The sequence below is a fragment of the Bombina bombina genome, chromosome 6, assembly GCF_027579735.1.
Source record: "Bombina bombina isolate aBomBom1 chromosome 6, aBomBom1.pri, whole genome shotgun sequence".
Classification (NCBI taxonomy): domain Eukaryota; kingdom Metazoa; phylum Chordata; class Amphibia; order Anura; family Bombinatoridae; genus Bombina; species Bombina bombina.
Genome location: NC_069504.1, coordinates 596262219 through 596289547, shown reverse-complemented (window position 1 = coordinate 596289547; position 27329 = coordinate 596262219). Strand labels below are relative to the sequence as shown.

The 27329-nt window shown below is 39.4% G+C and overlaps 1 protein-coding gene across 1 annotated transcript in view; it reads left to right on the top strand.

Moving 5' to 3' along the window:
* Positions 1–27329, top strand: part of RASL12 (RAS like family 12) — a 78559-nt gene that overhangs the window by 5306 nt on the left and 45924 nt on the right. Inside the window, exon 3 of the mRNA XM_053717584.1 lies at positions 3348–3404. Coding sequence (XP_053573559.1) covers positions 3348–3404 — 57 coding nt within the window. The remainder of the gene's footprint in view (positions 1–3347; positions 3405–27329) is intronic.

The window sequence follows — 27329 nt, the reverse complement described above, 5'->3', positions numbered from 1 at the left end:
AGAAGCGCTCAACCTGAGAACGAACAATAGCATAATAGCTTGTTCTATGGCTAGTTACCACCCAAGAAGCAGCCTCTTTTTGCTCAACATGTGCCTTTCACAGAGAAGAACTTTCCTGAAGCATATCAGTCTGATCCTGACTTCACAGTACAGTCCAGCCCCGATAAACCAGGCAATCCCTCTCTGAACGAGAGAAACAGCAAAACCCCAGACGTACGTTTCGGCCTATTGTGGGCCTCGTCAGTGAGGTGCAGCCATATCCCTCTAGGCACACTGAGCAACGGGTCCACGTCTGGATTCCCGCATCACACTTAGGGAGACTTCCCCAAGTGTCATAATTTGCATAAATAAAAAGAGAGAAGTGCTCAACCTGAGAACGAACAATAGCATAATAGCTTGTTCTATGGCTAGTTACCACCCAAGAAGCAGCCTCTTTTTGCTCAACATGTGCCTTTCACAGAGAAGAACTTTCCTGAAGCATATCAGTCTGATCCTGACTTCACAGTACAGTCCAGCCCCGAAATACCAGGCAATCCCTCTCTGAACGAGAGAAACAGCAAAACCCCAGACGTACGTTTCGGCCTATTGTGGGCCTCGTCAGTGAGGTGCAGCCATATCCCTCTAGGCACACTGAGCAACGGGTCCACGTCAGCACAATATGCAGCCTGCTTTCTTCACTTTACAGCAATATATGTGATTGGCTGACTATAGGCACACAGCACAATATGCAGACTGTTTTCTGCACACTTACAGCACTATATGCTACTGACTGACTGTAGGCACACAGCACAATATTCAGACAGCTTTCTGCACTTACAGCACTATATGTGATTGGCTGACTATAAGCACACAAAACAATATTCAGACTGCTTTCTGCACTTACAGCAGTATATGTGATTGGCTGACTGTAGGCACACAGTAAAATATGCAGCCTGCTTTCTGCACTTACAGCAGTATATGTGATTGGCTGACTGTAGACACACAGCACAATATGCAGCCTGCTTTCTGCACTTTACAGCAGTATATGTGATTGGCTGACTGTAGGCACAGAGCACAATATGCAGCCTGCTTTCTGCACTTTACAGCAGTATATATGATTGGCGGACTGTAGGCACACAGCCCAATATGCAGCCTGCTTTTTGCACTTTACAGCAGTATATGTGATTGGCTGACTGTAGGCACAAAGCACAATATGCAGCCTGCTTTCTGCACTTTAGAGCAGTATATGCGATTGGCTGACTGTAGACACACAGCACAATATGCAGCCTGCTTTCTGCACTTTACAGCAGTATATATGATTGGCTGACTGTAGGCACAAAGCACAATATGCAGCCTGCTTTCTGCACTTTAGAGCAGTATATGCGATTGGCTGACTGTAGACACACAGCACAATATGCAGCCTGCTTTCTGCACTTTACAGCAGTATATATGATTGGCGGACTTTAGGCACACAGCACAATATGTGGCCTGTTTTTTTTTTTTTTGCACACTTACAGTATTATTTATTACTGGTTAATTGTAGGCACACTGAACAATTTACAGCATGTTTTCTACATACTAGCTCCCTTCTGTTCCGCATCTTGCAGGAATGTCACGGTTTTGGAGCTCTGCTCTTGGGAACAGTTACACAATCACTGTTAGCGATCACTGTTAGCGATCAAACACTTATAGGTTCACTCATAGGGGACTATCTATCAAGCTCCGTATAGAGCTTGAAGACCACTGCTCCATAACCTGTCCGCCTGCTCTGTGCAATTGAGTGTTTTACTAAAAAGGATACCCCCCCCCCCCCCCACACACATAATTATTTACAATTGTTATAGGCACATCTATCATAAATCAGAATAATTAGCAGTCCTGGTTATTGCATTGAATGAATTAGCTGCCATGTTTTAATTTTGCTATGCGTGGAAAATCCTATAAAAAGCCTGAGAAAAGTAATTTTCTTTGTTTTGTTTTTTTTGTTTATCCATTTTGAGTTAAGAAAACCTGATGTTTCAGATATATAGAGGTAGATTTATTAAACTGCATACACAGCTTTTCTGGCTATGTGGAGCAGGTTTGCATAAGCAAGGCTGCTTCCACGTATTTAAAAAGCATAAACTGCTTCTTTTTTCCTCTCTGCCGCCTCAGAAGTGGAGGCATCAATCACCCTGACACACGCTCATTCAGTGTGATTGACATAACCTGCTCTAGTGCAATGATAAATGTTGCTGTGCGATGAAACATTGCAAGTTGCAATAGCAGGCAGACAAGTTCACTACTTGCAAACCTGTCCGCCTACAGGGATGGTAAATGTACCATATAGTATATGTTATTTGTGTGATTTAACTAATTCACACTGACCTGCTTCAAATGGAATAAAACATTGGAATACTATAAAAAAAATAAAAAAAATGTGTCTTTAATATGATTTTTTTTTAAGCAAATTAATATGGATAGGAATGGGACCATAGTGTTTATATCACACAATAGGCAGCTTATTTCATACCTCTCAACTTTTCCACAGACTATCTGAGATTGAGAGGTTAATGGATTACTTACTGAGATATGGGTGAATTGTACCAAAGCTCCTGGGGATCTGTGTGTGTGTGTGTGTGTGTGTGTGTGTGTGTGTGTGTGTGTGTGTGTGTGTGAGAGTGTGTGTGGTTGGGGCATCAAGAAGAGTTTCCAAATCATGACAATCCTGCAAAATACTGGACAGTCACGAGTTTTGCTGTTTATTGCACACAAACAGAACTTTATGATTTCCGCACACTTCATACTGAGGCCCCAATTTATCAAGGTCTGTCAGACATGATCTGACAGTGTGGATCAGGTCCGACAGACCTCGCTGAATACGGCGAGCAATACGCTCGCCGTATTCAGCATTGCACCAGCAGCTCACAAGAGCTGCTGGTGCAACGCCACCCCCTGTAGACTCGCGGCCAATCAGTCGCCAGCAGGGGGTGTCAATCAACCCGATCGTACTCGATCGGGTTGATTTCCGGCGATGTCTGTCCGCCTGCTCAGAGCAGGCGGACAGGTTATGGAGCAGCGGTTTTTGTGACCGCTGCTTCATAACTGCTGTTTCTGGCGAGCCTGCAGGCTCGCCAGAAACACGGGGCATCAAGCTCCATTCGGAGCTTGATAAATATGCCCCTGATAGTTTAGTGTGTTTATCAAATACAAAATGTAGCCTGTTATTCCCACATGTACGTTACCAGTACAAGTGACATTTTCCATTGTAAAATTGCAATATCTGAGCATATTATAAAAATAAATAGATAAACAGAAAGACAGACGGATAAATAGATAGACAGATGCATACGTTTACATGCTAATGTGTTCTTATCTTATCCTTACAGCTTTAACTGTTAAGTTTCTTACGAGGCGATTTATAAGCGAGTATGACCCCTTTCTAGGTGAGTATTGCATATCTAGATATTCAGCATTCTGTATTACTTATCAAGATATTGTCAGTATTGTATTAATATGCCATATTGCATACAGTAGAAAACGTACGTGAAGATGAATCTTAAGGGGACATTAAACTCAAAATGGATTTCCTCACAGTGAAAAAACTTTGCACTTTCATCATGTGTTTTGCCTGCTTCCCCTGTAATTTATATCTGATAATTGTTATTATTCTACTACCCCAAAAAGACTGGAGTATATTCCTTGGAAGTCAGAACTCTGACCTTCTACATGATGTACAGTGATTGTTTGATATTTACAGGAACTTATTTATGCCTGACCATAATTGGCCACAATATAGAAAATAAGATAGGCAACACATTTGTTTTGCATGCAGATCTTTTGTAATACAATGTTTTATTAGGCTTCCAGAGTTTAAAACTGTAAATTAATATTGAGCCATGTTACGGATTCAATGTATGAAATGCTAACAACTTTAGACATTGCAGTATTAGAAGTAGTATAATTAATATTCGGCTAGATTACGAGTTTTGCGGTATGAGTGAAAAAGCAGCGTTAAGGCTCTTTTTCACTACCACTGGTGTTACGAGTCTTGCAGGTTTAGGTGTACCGCACACTTTTTTGGCCGTAGCACAACGTAACTACCGCAGCTTTCCAAAAGTCCTTTTTCAATGGGACTTCCTTTGCACCGGTATTACGAGTCTGCCTGGGAGGCCAAAAAGTGAGCGGTACACCCTATACCGTCAAGATCCATACCGTAAACTGAAAGTCAGTAGTTATGAGTTTTATGCTACAACGCCGTAACATAAAAGTCATAACTAAAGTGCTAAAAAGTACACTAACACCCATAAACTACCTATTAACCCCTAAACCGAGGCCCTCCCGCATCGCAAACACTAAAATAAAATTATTAACCCCTAATCTGCCACTCCGGACATTGCCACCACTAGAATAAACATATTAACCCCTAAACCGCCGCACTCCCGCATTGTAAACACTAGTTAAATATTATTAACCCTTAATCTGCTGTCCCTAACATCGCCGCGACCTACATTACTGTTATTAAGCCCTAATCTGCTGCCCCCAAAATCGCTGCCACTATACTAAAGTTATTAACCCCTAAACCTAACCCTAAGTCTAACCCTAAACCCCCCTAACTTTAATGTAATTAAAATAAATCTAAATAAAACCTACTATTTATAACTAAATAATTCCTATTTAAAACTAAATACTTACCTGTAAAATAAACCCTAAGCTAGCTACAATATAATTAATAGTTACATTGTTTCTATCTTAGGTTTTATTTTTATTCCACAGGCAAGTTTGTATTTATTTTAACTAGGTAGACTAGTTAGTAAATAGTTATTAACTATTTACTAACTACCTAGCTAAAATAAATACAAATTTACCTGTAAAATAAAACCTAACCTGAGTTACCCTAACACCTAACCTTACACTACAATTAAATAAATTACATTAATTAAATACAATTAAAAAAATTCAAAATATCAAATATTTAAACTAATTACACCTAATCTAATAGCCCTATAAAAATAAAAAGCCCCCCAAAATGAAAAAAAAAACCTAGCCTAAACTAAACTGCCAATAGCCCTTAAAAGGGTTTTTTGTGGGGCATTGCCCCAAAGAAATCAGCTCTTTTACTTGTAAAAAAAAAAATACAGTAAAACCCACCACCCACACAACCAAACCCCCCAAATAAAAACCTAAGCTCCCCATTGCCCTGAAAAGGGCATTTGGATAGACATTACCCTTAAAAGGGCATTTAGCTCTTTTTCAGCCCAAACCCTAATCTAAAAATAAAACCCACCCAATAAACCCTTAAAAAAAAACTAACACTAACCCCCGAAGATCCACTTACAGTTTTTGAAGACCGGACATCCATCCTCAATGAAGCGGCAGAAGTCTTTATCCAAGCGGCAAGAAGTCCTCAACGAAGCCGGGAGAAGTCTTCATCCAAGCGAGACAAAGTCTTCATCCAAGCTGGCAGAAGTCTTCATCCAGACGACATCGTCTATCTTCATCCATCCGGCGCGGAGCGGCTCCATCTTCAAGACATCCGGCGCGGAGCATCCTCTTCTTTCCACGGCGACTGAAGAATGAAGGTTCCTTTAAGGGACATCATCCAAGATGGCGTCCCTTGAATTCCGATTGGCTGATAAAATTCTATCAGCCAATCGGAATTAAATGTGAAAAAATCCTATTGGCTGATGCAATCAGCCAATAGGATTGAGCTTCAATCCTATTGGCTGAACATACTATTGGCTGATTTGGTTTTATTTTACAGGTAAATTTGTATTTATTTTAACTAGGTAATTAGTAAATAGTTAATAACTATTTACTAACTATTCTACCTAGTTAAAATAAATACAAACTTGCCTGTGAAATAAAAATAAAACCTAAGATAGCTACAATGTAACTATTAGTTATATTGTAGCTAGCTTAGGGTTTATTTTATAGGTAAGTATTTAGTTTAAATAGGAATAATTTAGTTAATGATAGTAATTTTATTTAGATTTATTTTCATTATATTCAAGTTAGTGGTGTTAGGGGTTAATAACTTTAGTATAGTTGCGGCGACGTTGAGGGTGGAAGATTAGGGGTTAATAACTGTAATGTAGGTGGCGGCGATGTTGGGGGCGGAAGATTAGGGGTTAATAACTGTAATGTAGGTGGCGGCGATGTTGGGGGCGGAAGATTAGGGGTTAATAACTGTAATGTAGGTGGCGGCGATGTTGGGGGCGGAAGATTAGGGGTTAATAACTGTAATGTAGGTGGCGGCGACATTGGAGGCGGCAGATTAGGAGTTAATAACTGTAATGTAGGTGTTGGCGATGTCGGGGCGGCAGATTAGGGGTTAATAAGTGTAGGTTGGTGGCTGCGACATTGGGGGCAGCAGATTAAGGGTTAATAAATATAATGTAGGTGTCGGCAATGTCGGGGGCGGCAGATTAGGGGTGTTTAGACTCAGGGTTTATGTTAGGGTGTTAGGTGTAAACATAACTTTTGTTTCCCCATAGGAATCAATGGGGCTGCGTTACGGTGCTTTACGCTCCTTTATTGCAGGTGTTACGCTTTTTTTCAGCCGGTTCTCCCCATTGGTGTCTATGGGTAAATCGTGCACAAGCACGTAAAACCCGCTCAAAGCAGCGCTGGTATTGGAGTGCGGTATGAAGCTCAATTTTGCTCAACGCTCACTTATTGCCTGCTAACGCCGGGTTTATGAAAACCTGCATTAAAAAAGGGGGGGGGGGGTATAAGGTGCACAAATCTATCCCCTGCACATACACTGATTTGCTCCCATAAAGCAGAAAATGAAGGAGATACTGCTAAAAATAGAAATGGGTGTGCATGTGCGCTTGCAGCTATGGGGATTATGAACAATAATGGTTGAAAGTATTTAACAAACTATCCACTACAAAAGTAGATACACTAGCCACTATATAAAAGAATACATATTCAATTATTTATGTCAAAAAATTCATAACTTTTGTAAAAAAAATTCAAGTTAGGCTCAAAGCAAAGAAGTTAATACTCATACAGATTTAAAAGTATTAAAATTTAATCTAAATATAGAAATATAAAATATTACATAAAAAAATTGATGTATGACTACCTGATACACATATTTTAACTTGCTCTAAAAAGTGTCAGATATCACGACAATTGTTTTTTATATATTTTTTATATGTGTTTATGTACATGACCGGTCATACGTCAATTTTTTTATGTAATATTTTATATTTCTATATTTAGATTAAATTTTAATACTTTTAAATCTGTATGAGTATTAACTTCTTTGCTTTGAGCCTAACTTGAATTTTTTGACTTAAATAATTGAATATGTATTCATTTATATATATTTATATGTATTCATTTATATAGTGTATCTACTTTTGTAGTGGATAGTTTGTTAGATACTTTCAACCATTATTGTTCATAATCCCCATAGCTGCAAGCGCAGACGCACACCCATTTTTATGAAAACCTGTAATACCAGTGCTGTAGGGAAGTGAGCGGTGGCAATAATTTGCAAGTTAGTACCGAGCAGCTCTTAACTCAAAACTCGTAATCTAGCCGATTGATAGTAATAATACAAATAATAGTAAACTTACTATTACTAAGCCCCTATTGTCTTTTCCTCCTTTATTCAGAAATTTGGAAGATTATCAGGTCATAAAATCAACGAGGACAAGTGTGAGGCCTTGAGTGTCCATATTCCCCAACACTAAGAAACTGAATTTTGAATTTAAGTGGGCGAAAAAAGGAATGAAATACTTAGTTTATTTATCGCAGACTTTACACGCTCTATATCATTTAAACTATAGACCATTGTTTTAGCATTTGCAGCAGCTTATATCTAAATGATCTCTTCATAAAATGTCCTTTTATGGGAGATTAGTTGTCACTAAAATGACTATACTACCTAGCATCCTCTATTTATTTCTCTCTTCCTTTATCAGTCCCTCTACTTGGGGCTTGATAGATTTCAGAAAGATCTTTTGGCTTTTATATGGAACAGAAAATGACCAAGAATAATAAAAGGGTAATGAGTAGACCTAGGAGGGGAGGAGGTTTAGTTGTGCCTCATTTAGGCCTAGATCACTCAGTAATACCGGCGCAAAGGACTATATAACTAGCCCCTGAGCAAGCTCTTCTCCATCCACCTATCAGAGGTTTCACGTCACAAAATAACAAACATTGCTACAATTTGTACAGCAGTTAGAATGTGTTTAGCCAAGCACTGGAAAAAGGAATTACCACATTTTTCTTATATTCTTAGAAAAATTAACTATATCTATAATATGACTAGCCTCTCATAAGGCTTTTTAGATATAAAAGAGCAGTTTCTGAATACTTGTGAACCGTTGATAATGTATGTAGAAGCAAATAAAAACTCTTGCTGTATCCCATGTTCTGTGATGGATCAGACCTTATCATTAAAGGCTTTTACTATAGCCTATATAGGACAACTATATTTGCTTAACATAGTCATCACCTTATAGCTCACCTGCATTTAAAAGGGGAAAGGATATATCGTTATCAGATTTCCTACATGATCATGACACACTCTTGATAACTGACTTCCATTACTGTCTGTGTTGACACCATTTATTAAGCATGTGAACGACAAGGTTCCCAGCCACAGAACCTGTCCGGACTGATTTGGGGTTATTTATTATTCCCCATCCATATTTATTACTGCACAAGTATTTAGTTGTGCAGTCCCTCCAACCAATTGCATGAGTGCAGGGCTTGTCAATCATCCCGGAATAATTAATTCAGGACGATTTAAATTCAACACCACTGAGCTGGCGAATAGCATAAGAGGGAGCCCACTGCTTCTAAACATGCGGTTGCAGCCTCGCAAGAACAAGCCTGCACTGCTAGGGCTCAGAAGTTCCATCAATACCCCTTTAATTGGAGCGATTAATCTACTGACCCTGTCGTTAGACTCAGTGAAAGCATTTGATAGAAATCTGAGATTCCCTTGAGGAAACTTCTGAAACCTTTGGCCTTGAAAAGTTTACTTCTTCAGCAATTAGCGAAATCTTTCAGCAAGTTACAAGGACTAGTTTGATGAGTCTGTTTTAAAATTAAAAATGGAAGTTAAAGGGACATGATACACAAATGTTCAAAGACTTGACAGTGATCCAGAATAGCTGTGAAAAGCTGACTAGAAAATATCACCTGAACATTTCTATGTAAAAAAGGAAGATATTTTACCTCAAAATCCTGATGGCATTGACCAATCAGATGAGTTGGTGGGCACGGTTTTGACAGTTACCCTGCCCATCCACAGTCCTGATAAACAACTTTAGGTAGTATTTGTTTTTGTTTTTTTATTGTTATTTATTGTAATGTTAGGGGTTGTTAGGTTCTGGGAGTTTATTGACCTTGTAAGAGGACATTGCATGAGACAGCAGTTATTACAGGGGGTTTACCTCTAGGGAGGCTTTGAAGGGAGTCAGTCTTTAGAATATCGTGTCTCATGTAGGGGATGAGAATAGATAGAAAGTTTCTTATAGGTAGATGTTGTATTTAGGTATAGTTATGCTGAGGGTTAGCGGTTATAAGTTAATGTAGTTGGGGTGGTATGCGGTCAGGCTTAATTGCAGTGGTGGTATATGGACAGCAAGATTAGAATTAAAGTGCTGTAGGTGGTAGCAGTTATTATTAAAATGACCATGGGGAAACAGTTAGGTGAACTGCATATAGCAAACTGTCACTGAATATTATTGGTGCAAGTATGATTCAGTAACTAAATGTCAGTTGTTATGAGAAATCTAGACTTACTAGGTTTTTTTATAGTGACCCCATAATAGAGATTTTAATAGTATCAAGGCTTGTGTTTTTTGGAGCTGGTAACATATAGGGATTTCTCCTGTTTATAGTATTTTGTATTTACAATACTTTGTATAGCTTCTATTTTGAGTGATCCCTTTTCTGTAATACATTCTATAGCTTTTATTGCCAGCACCTGGACTTTAGTAGCAAATCATTTAAATATTTGTGACTCTATCTTGAACTTGTAGAGCCGCTTAAAAGATTGTTTTTAATATTTGAATTTTTTTTTGTCAAATTAAAATTAACAACATGCAGTTACAATTTAAATATTTTTTGTGAATAATCTGGCCTATTTTATTTTCTTAAAGAAGATTAGGAATGTAAATCTAAATGTTTTTTTTTTATTATGCACACATTTTCTATTTTTTCTTCCAATATTTCTTTTGTAGCAGGTGTGCCAAAAAGGTAGACTGAAATCTATAAGGAAATCTCTAAGTATCAGGGTTACCAACATGGCTGGAATTTTTAATGCTCCGGTTAAAGATGAAAACAAAGATTAAACATAGAGCAAGTATTTATTTCAAGAGAAGGTGGAAACCTTACTACGTACTGACCAGTAGTTTTTGTGATTTCTTATTTTCCTCTCAGCCAGCAGTGATAGTGGGGACTGGGGAGACCACTTTCAATTCCAGCCCATCACAAGTCATAGCTGCAATATGGAGAATATTTGGGCATGTAGCTTGCTTCACTTGATAGATGATTTAGAAATATCCTGCCTTTTTAAAGCACGAGAAGAAACAATAAACAGTTTTGTTATTTTTTAAATTTTTCAATGACATACAGTATTTAGGAATATTGAAGACCCTATAAATACTGAAGTCCCTAAGTAATATTTTGAAGAGCATTTATATTCTTGGAATAATTTAGGACAAAGTTAGAAGAGCATTCATTTTTCCATTCCCAAACAAATCTGGGGCGAGATTACATATGCGGCGCTAGCCTTAGCGCAACTGCTGAAATTTGCGTCGCCTGTAATTTCACCTCGTACATCGGGGTATCACATAAACGGCTCCAGCAGTTCATAAAGTGCCGTAAGTCGGATAAACAAGTAATGTCCAGAAATGAGCATAAATACAAATTTCTGGAGTTGCCAGTGACTTACGGCACTTTAGAAACTGCCGACACCTAAGAAAATAAAAAAAAGTCAAATCTCCCGTAAAAGTCTAACGTGCCTCCCAAAAATAAAGTCAACACATAAAAGAACTAATAATAAAAGTATTCACCCCTAAACCGACAACCTCCCACAACACAATATGCCTAATTAAACTATTAACCCCTAATCCACCATTCACCCACATCGCAATCTACCTAATAAAAGTATAAACCCCTAAATCCGCCAACCCCAACATTGCAAACTCCCTAATAAATGTATTAACCCCCAATTCGCCATTCACCCACATCGCAAATAACTAATTTAATTGCTAAGCCCTCTAACCTAACACCCACTAAATTAACCCCAAATTACATAAAATAATAAAATACTAAATTATAATTAAAATAAAAAATCCTAACAGTACTTAGTAAAATAAACCTAACATTAAAGGGACAGTCTAGTCAAAATCAAACTATCATGATTCAGATAGGGCATGTAATTTTAAACAACTTTCCAATTTACTTCTATTATCTAATTTGCTCAATTCTTTAGATATCCTTTGTTGAAGAAATAGCAATGCACATGTGTGAGCCAATCACACAAGGCCTCTATGTGCAGCAACCAATCAGCAGCTACTGAGCATATCTAGATATGCTTTTCAGCAAGTGATATCAAGAGAATGAAGCAAATTCGATAATGGAAGTAAATTAGAAAGTTGTTTAAAAATGACATGCTCTTTCTAAATCACAAAAGAAAAAATTTGGGTTTCATGTCCCTTTAAATTAAAATAAATTAATCTAAAATTACCAAAAATAAAAAAGTCTAACATTCTAGAAAATTATCCAAAATAAAAAAATTAAACCTAATCCCTATGAAAATAAAAAATCGCCCCCCAAAATAAAAACACCCCCTAATCTATTACTAAACTACCAATATCTCTTAAAAGGGCCTTTTGTAGGGCATTGCCCTAAGTTAAACAGCTCTTTTACCTTAAAAAATACTAAGACCCCCCTTACCTTAAAAAATACTAAGTCCCTCTGTAAGAAATTACACTTAAACTAAGAAGGATCTTAAGTTAAAAGCTGTTCACGTCGCAAAATTAATATATACATATATCAACAATGGGCCCTGTGCAAACGAATCTATATACAATCTCCTGTATATCTATCATGACCCTCCAGGAACAAATAACAATACAAAATAAACAATTACACATTTATTAAAGAAAGATAAATAACAAGATTACTTGTTATTGTTTACAAGGTTAAAACACAGAGAAACAATTTAACAGAGAAATAGTAAATAAAATGATATTACCCCGTTTGCTTCAACTGTGGAAGGCCTTTAAGTCATGGAGGACTAGTTATCAACGTGTCTACTTACCTGCCTTCGCCGGCCCAATACGCCCGCCTAAGCTCGCCTACCATCGCCGCCGCAGACCTGAATAATCTCGCCAAAGTTATAAAAAAAGCTGTCAAAAAGCCGCGCACCAAGTACGGGGCGATGAGCAGCGGACTGTGATAGTTATCACTCATCCGATCTCGCTGCTCTTCGGCTTTTCCCCAGCTTTATTGATAAGCTGTCACTAAGCACCCACACTAAACTACACTGTTCTACCCCCTATACCGGCGCCCCCGGAGCCCCCCGCAACTAAATAAATGTATTAACCCCTAAACCGCCGCTCCTAGACCCCGCCGCAACTATAATAAATGTATTAACCCCTAAACCGCTGCTCCCGGAGCCCATCACCACCTACATTATACCTAGTAACCCCTATCCTGCCCCCCCTATACCGCTGCCACCTATAATAAATATATTAACCCCTATCCTGCCGATCCCGTACCCCGCCGCAACAAAATAAATTGTTTAACCCCTAAACCTCCGCTCCCGGACCCCGCCGCCACCTACATTATACCTAGTAACCCCTATCCTGCCCCCCCTATACCGCCGCCACCTATAATACATTTATTAACCCCTATCCTGCCGATCCCGGACCCCGCCGCAACTATAATAAATGTATTAACCCCTAAACCGCCGCTCCCGGAGCCCACCGCCACCTACATTATACCTAGTAACCCCTCTCCTGCCCCCCCTATACCGCCGCCACCTATAATACATTTTTTAACCCCTATCCTGCCCCCCCTACACCGTCGCCACCTATAATAAATTTATTAACCCCTATCCTGCCCCCCCTACACCGCTGCCACTAAAATAAAATTATTAACCCCTAAACCTAAGTCTAACCCTAACCCTAACACCCCCTAACTTAAATATTAATTAAATACATATAAATATTATAACTCTTATTAACTAAATTAATCCTATTTAAAACTAAATACTTACCTTTAAAATAAACCCTAATATAGCTACAATATTACTAATAATTATATTGTAGCTATTTTAGGATTTATTTTTAATTTACAGGCAAATTTCAATTTATTCTAACTAGGTACAATAGCTATTAAATAGTTATTAAATATTTAATAGCTACCTAGTTAAAATAAAGACAAATTTACCTGTAAAATAAATCCTAACCTAAGTTACAATTACACCTAACACTACAATATCATTAAATAAATTATTCCTATTTAAACTAAATACTTACCTGTAAAATAAACCCTAAGATAGCTACAATGTAATTAATAAATACATTGTAGCTATTTTAGGATTTATATTTATTTTACAGGTAACTTTGTATTTATTTTAGCTAGTTAGAATAGTTATTAAATAGTTATTAACTATTTAATAACTACCTAGCTAAAAGAAATACAAAATTACCTGTAAAATAAATCCTAACCTAAGTTACAATTAAACCTAACACTACACTATCATTAAATTAATTAAATAAATTAGCTACAAATAACTACAATTAAATACAATTAAATAAACTAACTAAAGTACAAAAAATAAAAAAAACTAAGTTACAAAAAATAAAAAATAAAAAGTTACAAACATTTAAAAAATATTACAACAATTTTAAGCTACTTACACCTAATCTAATAAAATAACAAATCCCCCCAAAATAAAAAAATGCCCTACCCTATTCTAAATTACGAAAGTTAACAGCTCTATTACCTTACCAGCCCTTAAAAGGGCCTTTTGCGGGGCATGCCCCAAAGTAAACGGCTCTTTTGCCTGTAAAAAAAAAAAAATACAACCCCCCCCCAACATTAAAACCCACCACCCACATACCCCTACTCTAACCCAAACCCCCCTTAAATAAACCTAACACTACCCCCCTGAAGATCATCCTACCTTTAGCCGTCTTCAGCCAGCCGACCACCGATGGAACAGAAGAGGACATCCGCAGTGGTCGAAGTCATCATCCAAGGGGAGCTGAAGAAGTCTTCCATCCGATTGAAGTCATCATCCAGGCGGCGTCTTCAATCTTCATCAATCCGGAGCGGAGCAGAGCCATCTTCAGACGAGCCTGCAGTCCCTCCAGCAGGTAGGTGAGTGAGAGTCATATATTTTATGTAAGGTAGCTGGGACTAAATGCCAGCAAACTGTAATCTTATAATGCAGCTCCCACAAGGTCGTGCAATGTAATAATTTCTTAGTAATTATTAGTTCTCTGTACCAAGAGTCAGCGTCAGCCGTGAGGTTTAATTCTGTCTCCCAAGCGATGTATTGTGATATTTTATGCTTTGAGGAGGGGTCTAGTAAGATCTCATAATGGAACAACAAAGTTCCTTTAAGTTTGTGGGGTTGCGACCATCTCTGCTCCCAGACTGTGACTGGTCTGAGGTTCTTCCTGGGAAATCCCCATGATCTTACTATTGAGCATAAACGGAAAGTCTCGAATCTCAGAGAGGTTGGGGTTCGTTAGCCTGATCGTATAAGTCTGCAATATAATCAACGTCAAAAGTTTTCCAGCTAGAGATGTGAGAGTCAGGTAGGCAAAAAAGGACACTAGCTATGGTTTGTCTCGGGGAGGGGTGGGGGGCAATCAGATTTAAATGTCTCACTTGATCCCAAAGGCGCAGAGTGTCGAGAATCACTGGGTGTGTGACACAGAGATTTTTCCAGTAGTGAGACGGGACCCAGGGCAGGTCGGTTAAACATAGGCCTGGGGGGAGGAGGGACTGCTCGACCCTCCTCCAGGAAGCTGGGCTCTCCTGATGACCCCAATTCATAAGGTGAGTCAGCCGGGCTGCTTGATAGTAAAGGATGACGTTTGGTAGACCAAGTCCACCTTTATCGCATGTTCTCTGCAGGGTTTGTCTAGAGGTTCTGGGGTTCTTACCCTTCCAGACATAACTAGTGATAAGGCTCTGGAGTTTGTTGAGAATTGGCCTAGGCACATTAATTGGAAGTGATCGGAACAAGTAGGTAACTTTAGGGATGCAGGACATTTTAATGGCAGCAATCCTGCCTGTCCAAGAAATTTCACGATAGTCCCAGGAGTCTAAAAGTTTTTTCCATTCAGGGAGTCTTTCCGAAACGTTTTTAGAGATGACTGAGGACATGCTAGGGGAGATATGGATACCAAGTAGCTTAATGAAACGGGGAGACCATTGAAACTTATATTGTCTCTGTAGGGAGGATAGGTCTCGTGTTGAGATGTTGATATGTAGAGCCTCTGTTTTAGATAAGTTGAGTTTATAATGGCTAAGGGCCTTGAACTGGGAAATTATCTTGAACACAGCTGGGAGCGACCTAGACGGGTCCGTGAGTAGAAGCGTGAAATCATCCGCATATAATGAGACGGTATGCTAAGATGGTCCCATCAAAACACCGGAAATATCTGGATCTGCCCTTATAGCCTGAGCAAGCGGCTCGATAGCAAGAGCGAATAGGAGCGGGGAGAGAGGGCACCCCTGTCTCGTCCCATTTGATATATCAAAACTATTGGATTGAAACCCAACGCCCTTAACTCTGGCGGTCGGGCATGAATAAAGGGCTTGAATCGATAGAATAAATTTCTCTGGGATTCCAAAAGCATGCAGTGTTTCCCATAGATACTCCCACCTCACCCTGTCAAAAGCTTTCTCAGCGTCCAACGACAGGGCTAACGTGGGAGCACCTCTTTTTGAGCTTTCAATCAGAATGTCGAGAATCCGTCGTGTTGCGTCTGGGCCCTCTCTCCGAGGAATGAATCCCACTTGGTCCGGGTGGACCAAAGTGGAGATAATTCGGGCTAGACGATTTGCGATGATCTTAGCGTAAAGTTTGGTGTCTATATTAAGTAAGGAAATCGGGCGGTAGCTCCCGCATTCCCGAGGGTCCTTACCTGGTTTAAGGATGGTAGAGATAGAGGCTTCGAGGAATTTGCTACGAAAACAACCTTTATTCTGAACTTCATTAAAGACTCTGCATAGAATGGGGGAGATCTGAGGTGTATAGGATTTGTAGAATTGGCTCGTGAAGCCATCAGGGCCTGGGGATTTAGCTAGTTTGAGGTCTCTAATAGCGAAAGACACTTCCTCAAGGGTAATTGGAGATATCAAGTCAGAGACGTTTGATTGATCTAATTGGGGGAGGTTCAGAGCTTGCAAATATCTACGGATGTTGTCTGTATTGAGTTTTACAGAATGGTGAGAGGATTCCAAGTTGTAAAGTTTATAATAGAAATCTTTAAAAGCTTTGCCTATTGCTTGTGGTGACGTAACAATTCCATTACTAGAGGTGATGGAAGTTATTTTGGCTTGAGCAGTCCTATTTCTGAGTTTCCTAGCTAATAGTGATGAGGCTTTATTACTTTTATAGTAGTAGACTTGCTTAAGTCTTTCTAAATTGGACTGGGTTTTATATACTTCCAGGGTCCGTATCTGTTTGGTGATTTCCGAAACTTGAGAGCTGATAGTAGCGGAGTATGTAACAGAGAGTTTGTCTTTCAGCGCTCTAAGTTGACAGTTAAGAGACGCCAGTGAGGCACCCTGGGCTTTCTTAATTTGGGAGGTCTTCTCTATATAGAATCCTCTGAGGTATGCCTTCAAAGTTGCCCATACCACTTCCTCAGTAAGAGGAGGCGTGCGGTTTTTAGCAATAACGACCAGAGTTTCCTCTTTAATTGCCGGATTAGTAACAAGATAGTCTTTGAGGCGCCACGTGTAAACCGCTGAATGGGGGGTACGATCGCCTAGGGTCACGGTTAATGAATCGTGGTCTGACCAAGAGACAGATGAGATTTTCACGTCTGTGACAGTGTCAAGTAGGCGGGAACCTATAAAGAAGAAATCAATCCGAGTATGAGATTTATGGGGAGCCGAGTAAAAGGTGAATTCTCGCCCCTTCGGATGTATCGCTCTCCACACATCATATAAGTCGTACTGTTTGAACAAATTCTGAAAAGCTGCCGACAAAGGATGTAATTCCCTCTCGGATGAGGAGATCGGAGGGCCTGATCTATCTATCAGTGAGTCCCATATTAGGTTGAAATCGCCTCCTAGTATTAAGTCTCCCTGTGACACGGCCGACACTGACTCTAACAGATGCCTAAAAAATTTAATTTGACCTGAATTGGGCGCATAGATATTTACCAAGGTAAATAATTTGGAATTAAGTTTACAAATTAGGATTATAAAACGGGCCTGCGGGTCCCGTTCAATGTAAATGGGCTCATACGAAGTTGAGGAGCTGACTAAAATCGCCACCCCTCTTGATTTGGAATGGAAAGAGGCTGTAATCACTATAGGGAATTTTCTATAAGAGTATGTAGTACCTGAATTAGCTAACCAATGTGTCTCTTAAGTAAAAGCTACATCTATTTTATTGCGGTGGAGCAAGTTGAGTAATAAACTGCGTTTTGTCGGGGAGTTAAGGCCTTGTGTGTTAAGGGTTATGAAATGGAGTTGCGCCATTATGGATATGGAATTATGTAGAGAAGAGTAACAGCGAGGGTCTAGATTCCTCCGAAACCTAGAGTTCTAAACTATGAGAGTATAATGATTGTCAGACTAGAAGCTTAAGATGCCCACACAGTGAGCTGGGGGAGAGGGATGCAGCGGACAAAAGACACTCGTATATTGGGGGGTAAAGGAGAGTAAAGGGAGAGGGGGGGTGGTGGTGAGGGGACGGAGTTGCTTATATAAGGGACTTTTAAATAATAGTTGGTGTGTCGTAAGTAAAGAGAGGCAGACCAAGTGGGAAAAGGGTAAAAAGAATATAAAGGGAAAAAGGTAAGGAGAATAAGATACAAAGATGTAGCTGTAGTGACTATGTCAGCAACTTCAGGACTAAAAGTCCCAATGAGGCTGCACCGAATGGAGGGAGAAGGATAGATTAGGGCTAGGTAAAGAGAGGAGGGGGGTGCCGAGGCCGGATCCCCGCTACACCTAACGTACAGAAGTATAGTAAAGAAGAAACAAGTAGAGAGAAAGAATTCTCTACCAGCAGGTTGGCAAAGGAGAACATTGGGGTAGAAACATAACAAGGAAATTTAACAATATAAACATATATAACATTTCAAACTTGAAATTCTAAGATTCGGGCTAAACCCACATATATATGCATTCTAGAGAGGACTACTTAGATGAATGGAGTCATTACCCATATATAAGAAGCAAGCCGTGTGCTATAAAGGCTGGACACTCAACAAAGCAAATTCTACTAAATCCACTACACCCACTTCAATCTGGCATTGAGTAGAGAGTACAGCATCTCATTTATTTATCCTCCAGATGCTGTGTGAATCGCCATGAACAGGTAAAGTATGGAGGATATATTATATAAAGTTCAGGGTATTAGGCTCAGAACCAAAAATGCTTGAGTGAGGGGGGGGAGGGGGAGGGGGCAACATATCTGCTATATTGGAGGGTAATGTGAATACTGTAACTTAGGACTATGTGTATGCGAGTGACCCTAACCTGTTAAATAGTAAAATAAATGGTGAGGGAGAACCAAAAAGGGCGGAAGAGTTATTTAAGTTTTTCCTATTAGTGTATAATCTTCTTCAGTCAGCAAGGGACTAAATGTCGAGAGAGGGAGTAAAGGAGAGATAAATCTAAAAGTTCTAAGTGTAAGTGGTGGGACTAGTTAAGACCCCCTAAACATTATATCCTGAAGTAGCGACTAAATTTATCTCTATGGTATTGTAAATTGGTCAGAGCAAGTAAAACTTAAGAAGTAATTTGGCACACGGGAGCTTACATCGTTTGTAAGAGTTGTATAGAGTAACACAAAGCAACTTGGAACAGATATTAAACATTAAACAAGAAGAACTTAGCAATTATAAAGTAATAACAATGTCAGTACAGTACATTACCCATCCTCAGTCTGTGAGTCTCTGGTTTATAAATGTCCTGAGATTTCAGACTTCTCTGACATATGGTTGATATCGTAGGGAAGAGACAAAGGCATGTAGGGTGGGGAATGAGAGGCAAAGGAGTAGCAATCTTAGCAGAGTTCAATGACAAAGTGGAGGGTATGCACAGAGTTGTTCCTCATTTCTGATAGTTAAGAGCCTTTGGGAGGTGGTGGTGAGGAGTCTCTCCTTGCAGAATGAAAGCTGAAGGCTTGTGGTAATGGTGGCCAAGCGGGGGTTGTGGCATTGAGCTTCCTAGCATTTTCCTGGGTGCCAGAGGGTATGTTATCAGGTTGTAGGAGTTTCAGACATTGTAGAATCTTGAGGCCTTGTTCCGGGGTTGTTATGATGTATGATGAGTCATTGACTTGGAAGAACAGCCGAACAGGGAATCCCCATCTATACTTGATATTATTGTTGCGGAGACATTGGGTGACCTGATGAAATAGCCGTCTCCTAGACAAAGGGGGGTAGTTATCAAGCCGTCTACTTTTCTGCCTTCGCCGGCCCAATAAGCCCGCCTAAGCTCGCCTACCTTCGCCGCCGCGGACCTTGAATACGTTCACCTAAGTTATCAAATAAAGCTGTCAAAAAGCTGCGGGGCGATGAGCAGCGGACTGTAAGAGTTATCACTCATCCGATCTCGCTGCTCTTCGGCTTTTTCCCAGCTTTATTGCTAGCCTGTCACTAAGCACTCACACTAAACTACACTGTTCTATCCCTATACCGCCGCCCCCGGAGCCTCCCGCAACTCAATAAAGTTACTAACCCCTAAACCGCCGCTCCTAGACCCTGCCGCAACTCTTATAAATGTATTAACTCCTAAACCGCCGCTCCTAGACCCTGCCCAACTCTGATAAATGTATTAACCCCTAAACCGCCGCTCCCGGACACCGCTGCCACCTACAGTATACCTAGTAACCCCTATCCTGCCCCCCCTATACTGTCGCCCTCTATAATAAAATTATTAACCCCTATCCTGCTGATCCCGCACCTCGCCGCAACTAAATAAATAGTTTAACCCCTAAACCGCCGCTCCCTGAACCCGCCGCAACCTATATTAAACCTATTAACCCCTATCCTGCCCCCCCTACACCGTTGTCACCTATAATAAATTTATTAACCCCTATCCTGCCCCCCACTACACCGCCGCCACTGTAATAAAATTATTAACCCCTAAACCTAAGTCTAACCCTAACCCTAACGCCCCCCCTAACTTAAATATTAATTAAATAAATCTATTATTAACTAAATTAATCCTATTTAAAACTAAATACTTACCTTTAAAATAAACCCTAATATAGCTACAATATAAATAATAATTATATTGTAGCTATCTTAGGATTTATATTTATTTTACAGGTAACTTTGTATTTATTTTAGCTAGTTAGAATAGTTATTAAATAGTTATTAACTATTTAATAACTACCTAGCTAAAAGAAATACAAAATTACCTGTAAAATAAATCCTAACCTAAGTCACAATTAAACCTAATACTACACTATCATTAAATTAATTAAATAAACTACCTACAAATAACTACAATTAAATACAATTACATAAACTAACTAAAGTACAAAAAATAAAAAAAGCTAAGTTACAAAAAATAAAAAAATAAGTTACAAACATTTTAAAAATATTACAACAATTTTAAGCTACTTACACCTAATCTAAGCCGCCTAATAAAATAACAAACCCCCCCAAAATAAAAAAATGCCCTACCCTATTCTAAATTAAATAAAGTTCAAAGCTCTTTTACCTTACAGGCCCTTAAAAGGGCCATTTGTGGGGGCATGCCCGGGGTACATGCTCTTTTGCCTGTAAAAGAAAAATACAACCCCCCCCCAACATTAAAACCCACCACCCACATACCCCTAATCTAACGCAAACCCCCCTTACAAAAACCTAACACTAATCCCCTGAAGATCATCCTACCTTGAGTCGTCTTCACTCAGCCGAGCAGCGATGGAACCGAAGTGGACATCCGGAGCGGAAGAAGTTAATCCTCCAAGCGGCACTGAAGAAATCTTCCATCCGATGAAGTCATCATCCAGGCGGCGCTGAAGAAGTCTTCGATCCGGGCGATGTCATCTTCCAAGAGGCGCTGAAGAGGTCTTCTATCCGGGCGATGTCATCTTCCAAGCCGGGTCTTGAATCTTCCTCCCGCCGACGCGGAACATCCTTCTTCACCGACGGACTACGACGAATGAAGGCTCCTTTAAGGGACGTCATCCAAGATGGCGTCCCCTCAATTCCGATTGGCTGATAGGATTCTATCAGCCAATTGGAATTAAGGTAGGAAAAATCTGTTCCGATCAGCCAATAGAATGCAAGCTCAATCTGATTGGCTGATTGTATCAGCCAATCGGATTGAACTTGAATCTGATTGGCTGATTCCATCAGCCAATCAGATTTTTCCTACCTTAATTCCGATTGGCTGATAGAATCCTATCAGCCAATCGGAATTGAGGGGACGCCATCTTGGATGACGTCCCTTAAAGGAGCCTTCATTCATCGTAGTCCGTTGGTGAAGAAGGATGTTCCGCGTCGGCGGGAGGAAGATTCAAGACCCGGCTTGGAAGATGACATCGCCCGGATAGAAGACCTCTTCAGCGCCTCTTGGAAGATGACATCGCCCGGATCGAAGACTTCTTCAGCGCCGCCTGGATGATGACTTCATCGGATGGAAGATTTCTTCAGCGCCGCTTGGAGGATTAACTTCTTCGGCTCCGGATGTCCACTTCAGTTCCATCGCTGCTTGGCTGAGTGAAGACGACTCAAGGTAGGATGATCTTCAGGGGATTAGTGTTAGGTTTTTGTAAGGGGGGTTTAGGTTAGATTAGGGGTATGTGGGTGGTGGGTTTTAATGTTGGGGGGGGTTGTATTTTTCTTTTACAGGCAAAAGAGCTGAACTTTTTTGGGCATGCCCCCACAAATGGCCCTTTTAAGGGCTGGTAAGGTAAAAGAGCTTTGAACTTTATTTAATTTAGAATAGGGTAGGGCATTTTTTTATTTTGGGGGGGTTTGTTATTTTATTAGGGGGCTTCGATTAGGTGTAAGTAGCTTAAAATTGTTGTAATATTTTGCTCTACTATTGTAACTAATATTGGGGTTAAAAACATAATTCAAGATCCCAAATTTGCTTGAAGCTTTCTAAATAATGTAAAAGATCACTTAAGGAGCAGAAGTGTTATTTTGGTGCCAAAGTTTGGGATCTGAGCGAGGATGTGAAGCTGTGAGGTGAGGGCCGCAATCTCACGGATCAGACATCTCTTTCTCACCAGAGTGACTTACCACTTAATATACTCTATTGCAAAAGTTCGGATCTCTTTTTCTTTGGCACTGCAATGGAGGTATACCAGGAGGCTGCCCCGCTAACTATTTTTGCTTGCCTAAAAGAGTTTGAACTCAGAATGGATAACGCTTTTACACAACTGATTCATGAGGTGAAAACTATTGTGACGCAGCACCATTTCCTGGAGCAGGTTGTGGAGACCATTACCACGCCATCGGAGGGTGAAATGCACTTATCTTTACCCTGTGACCTGATCGATACCAAAGCCCAGCTTGTACCTCACTCACCAAGTGCTGTAGAAGATTCCTTCTGCCTTCACATTGATGTCACCCGGGAGAGTGGGGCCGCACCCTTAGCGACATTAGAGGATTGGAGGATGACCGGTCACGATCTTTATCTGCTCCGCAAGGTTGTACTAAGTCTGGACTCTGCTATACTCCACAACATGGGGAAAGATATGTGCGTCCAGGATGGAGACTTGACACTGGCTGTTAGCGGTGATTGTAAGGAGCAGCACGCCTTTTCTCAGCAACGCACCAAAGATATTAGTCTGTCTGGATGGCTATGCGGATTCAAGGGAGACACATTTTGTAAGAAATTCGCCCCTGCTGAGGCCCAAGTCGGTAGCGATCGCTCCTTATTTAAGGGCATATATAGCCATTGGCATTGGGTGACAGTTTTAGTTATAATTTAAAAGCCTTATAAGCCTTTACACATTTATTATTTCAGCTGCCCCTATCTGCTTTCCACAAGACTCTTGCAAGACACTTTGGGTGATAGACTCTCACTCTAACCTCTGGACCCTCTACACATAGTGACCAAAATTGGTTATTAGAATTAAGCTTTTTCTTTTCTTTTTATATGGACATTATATTTCACACTTCCACTCTGAATACCTATTATGGGCATAGGCTAAAGGACTGGTTTTCTGGCTATCAATATTAACCTAAATTAACCCTCAGGGGTTGTGTAATAAAAATCTGTTGCTTGCCCTGTTAATTCACATATGGAACATACTATCACAGACCTGGTATTATAGTGTTTAATGTGTTCTGATATATGCATCATCATACTTCACTGTGTTATCTGGAGGCGTTTGTAAGTTATGTTTATTGTTTTCTGGCTGCATTTTACCTTTCATGCAAGCGCTCTGAATGTATATGCCACAGAAGTTAAAGTGTTCATATTTCACTGAAGAAACTGCTATTGCAGTTAATATTCAAACATGGAACCAATATGTTAGCTGTATTCTTCACCTCTGTGTTATATTTTAGTAATCCCAGGTCTGATATATGCTATGTACTTATAAGACTAATTAGGTACCCAGTTGTTATTGTTTGCAGTGTGTGGAAATATTAGATTATATGCACATTCTCTCTCCCCCTTAGAAGAGTCTAACCCTTCATATTTATATTATGTCTTTGAGTATGTTTGTATTAGAATATTGGGCGCTCATATAATTTCTTGCAGAGTTCACCCTCTATGAGACATGTACTATTTCTAAAGCTGTTTTACTAATTCATGTTTGCCAATGTATATGCCTAATATGAAAGTTGTTAATATCTACTATTCCTCCTGGAGGAAAATTTTTACAGCCCAGCATTTGATTTTATCTGATAGTATTTCACAACTGCCTAAATACCAGTTCTCCTTTATATGCCAGTTTACAATGCACTATTTACATTCAGCTAGGCTTACGCCAACAATTGACTCAGAAGTGTATAAAAATATTTGCTCTGGCACTACTAGTTACATACTCGGATATATACTCTTATGATGCTTTTGGTCTTATGTGTGTGTGTGGGGGCTTGGACGTCAGCGGCCGGGATGTCTGAGCCTTCCTGCTTAATTATGTACAGTCACAACATATAGACTAACTATAGACTGGAGGCTACAGAGCTATCAAAGAACCATGGGCATTTATTGTTTCACATGTTTCTATGCCATTTCATGATAACTATAGATATCTGCGCATGCCCAAAGTTGGATATGGTAGGATAGATGTTTATACCTTTTTCCGTAAGATACGCAAACAGCAACTAGAGGTACATGCCCTCCTCCCCCTCCCCACATCTCTGCTAGCGGCTAGGCCCCTCTCCTTCCTTTCCCGCCGGTACTGGTTGCCTGCGGGTCATACCCCTTTTCCTTCTTCCCACATCGTCTACAGCTGACATTTCCCCAGGAGAGGGGCTCACCCAACATAACTTATGGCTCCGCCCCCCACCCTCACTTTTAGCTACTGTCCACCCTTGTTTTAGGTGGACAAATAAGCGGTATTTATCCGCTGTTGATATCTTTCTGTCATAAGTTGTTCTGAGCTTTTGTCTACAAAGAAAATGAGGCTCTTTGCCCTCCATTTAAGTATATCCAGTAGGAGCAACTTGTTATGACTCCTTATAATTTGTAAATTTTTAGATAATAAATATTCTTATCTTATAATTAACATATCACTCTATAAGAAGTATAAGTTTTTTGGGTTGTTTAAATTCTATCACTTTCTTATGCGTTTATATAGGAAACAAAAGGAAAAAAGAGGTAATGCTTGATAATATGTATTTGATTTGGTACTTGCATACAATGTCCTATACATTCATTATGTTCTTTTGGTGAGATACACATATAATATTTGAATTACGATTTCTTTATTATCTTCTATGTAAAGGTTTCATTGTCCGATGGATAAACGATGTCTTGTATGCAAAATTTCCCAAATTGAAACAAAATGTAAATTATGTTCATGTTCTTTTTTTTTTCTTGAATTGCCTCAATAAAAACCTTTGATTTAAAAAAATAAAATTGTTGTAATATTTTAAAATGTTTGTAACTTATTTTTTTATTTTTTGTAACTTAGCTTTTTTTATTTTTTGTACTTTAGTTAGTTTATGTAATTGTATTTAATTGTAGTTATTTGTAGGTAGTTTATTTAATTAATTTAATGATAGTGTAGTATTAGGTTTAATTGTAACTTAGGTTAGGATTTAGGGGTAACACTACTAGGGGTAGTGTTAGGTTTATTTAAGGGGGGTTTGGGTTAGAGTAGGGGTATGTGGGTGGTGGGTTTTAATGTTGGGGGGGTTGTATTTTTTTTTTACAGGCAAAAGAGCTGTTTACTTTGGGGCATGCCCCGCAAAAGGCCCTTTTAAGGGCTAGTAAGGTAATAGAGCTGTTAACTTTCGTAATTTAGAATAGGGTAGGGCATTTTTTTTATTTTGGGGGGATTTGTTATTTTATTAGGGGGCTTAGATTAGGTGTAAGTAGCTTAAAATTGTTGTAATATTTTTTAAATGTTTGTAACTTTTTATTTTTTATTTTTTGTACTTTAGTTAGTTTATTTAATTGTAGGTATTTGTAGTTAATGTATTTAATTAATTTAATGATAGTGTAGTGTTAGGTTTAATTGTAACTTAGGTTAGGATTTATTTTCCAGGTAATTTTGTATTTCTTTTAGCTAGGTAGTTATTAAATAGTTAATAACTATTTAATAACTATTCTAACTAGCTAAAATAAATACAAAGTTACCTGTAAAATAAATATAAATCCTAAGATAGCTACAATATAATTATTATTTATATTGTAGCTATATTAGGGTTTATTTTACAGGTAAGTATTTAGTTTTAAATAGGAATCATTTATTAAAGTATAGTGTAGTGTTAGGTGTAATTGTAACTTAGGTTAGGATTTATTTTATAGGTAAATTTCAGTTTATTTTAGCTAGGTAAGCTATTAAATAGTTAATAACTATTTAATAGCTATTGTACCTAGTTAAAATAAATTAAAAGTTGCCTGTAAAATAAAAATAAATCCTAAGATAGCTACAATATAATTATTATTTATATTGTAGCTATATTAGGGTTTATTTTAAAGGTAAGTATTTAGTTTTAAATAGGATTAATTTAGTTAATAATAGAAATATTATTTAGATTTATTTAATTAATATTTAAGTTAGGGGGGCGTTAGGGTTAGTGTTAGACTTAGGTTTAGGGGTTAATAATTTTATTACAGTGGCGGCGGTGTAGTGGGGGGCAGGATAGGGGTTAATAAATTTATTATAGGTGGCGACGGTGTAGGGGGGGCAGATTAGGGGTTAATAAGTTTAATATAGGTTGCGGCGGGTTCAGGGAGCGGCGGTTTAGGGGTTAATACATTTATTATAGTTGCGGTGGGCTCCGGGAGCGGCGGTTTAGGGGTTAATATGTATAGAGTAGCTTGCGGTGGGCTCCGGGAGCGGCGGTTTAGGGGGAAATAACTTTATTTAGTTGCGGTGGTGTAGGGGGGACAGATTAGGGGTGTTTAGACTCGGGGTACATGTTAGGGTGTTAGGTGCAGACAGCTCCCATAGAAATCAATGGGATGTCTGTCAGCAGCGAACTTGTACTTTCGCTATGGTCAGACTACCATTGATTCCTATGGGATCCGCCGCCTCCAGGGGTGGCGGTTTGAAAACCAGGTACGCTGGGCCGTAAAAGTGCAAAGCGTACCTGCTAGTCATTTGATAACTAGCAAAAGTAGTGAGATTGTGCCGCACTTGTGTGCGGAACATCTGGAGTGACTTAAGAATCGATCTGTGTCGAACTGAGTCCGGCGGATCGAAGTTTACGTCACAAAATTCTACTTTTGCCGGTCTCGAGCCTTTGATAACTAAGGCGAATCAGCCTCGCCACAAATACGCTGCGGAATTCCAGCGTATTTGAGGTTGACGGCTTGCTAACTACCCCCCAAAGTGTGAGATGAGAGGTCTGGGAAGATTTGTGTGTCCTGAAATGGTTCCTTCAGATTCTTGTTCTGGAATGACGCCCTGAGCACTCTCTCTTTAAATGTGAAGTAGTGCAAGCGGACAATAACATCCCTCTCCGACCCTGATGGGGCATTTCTTGGCCTGAGAGCTCTATGGGCCCTGTCAATGAGGTTTTCCT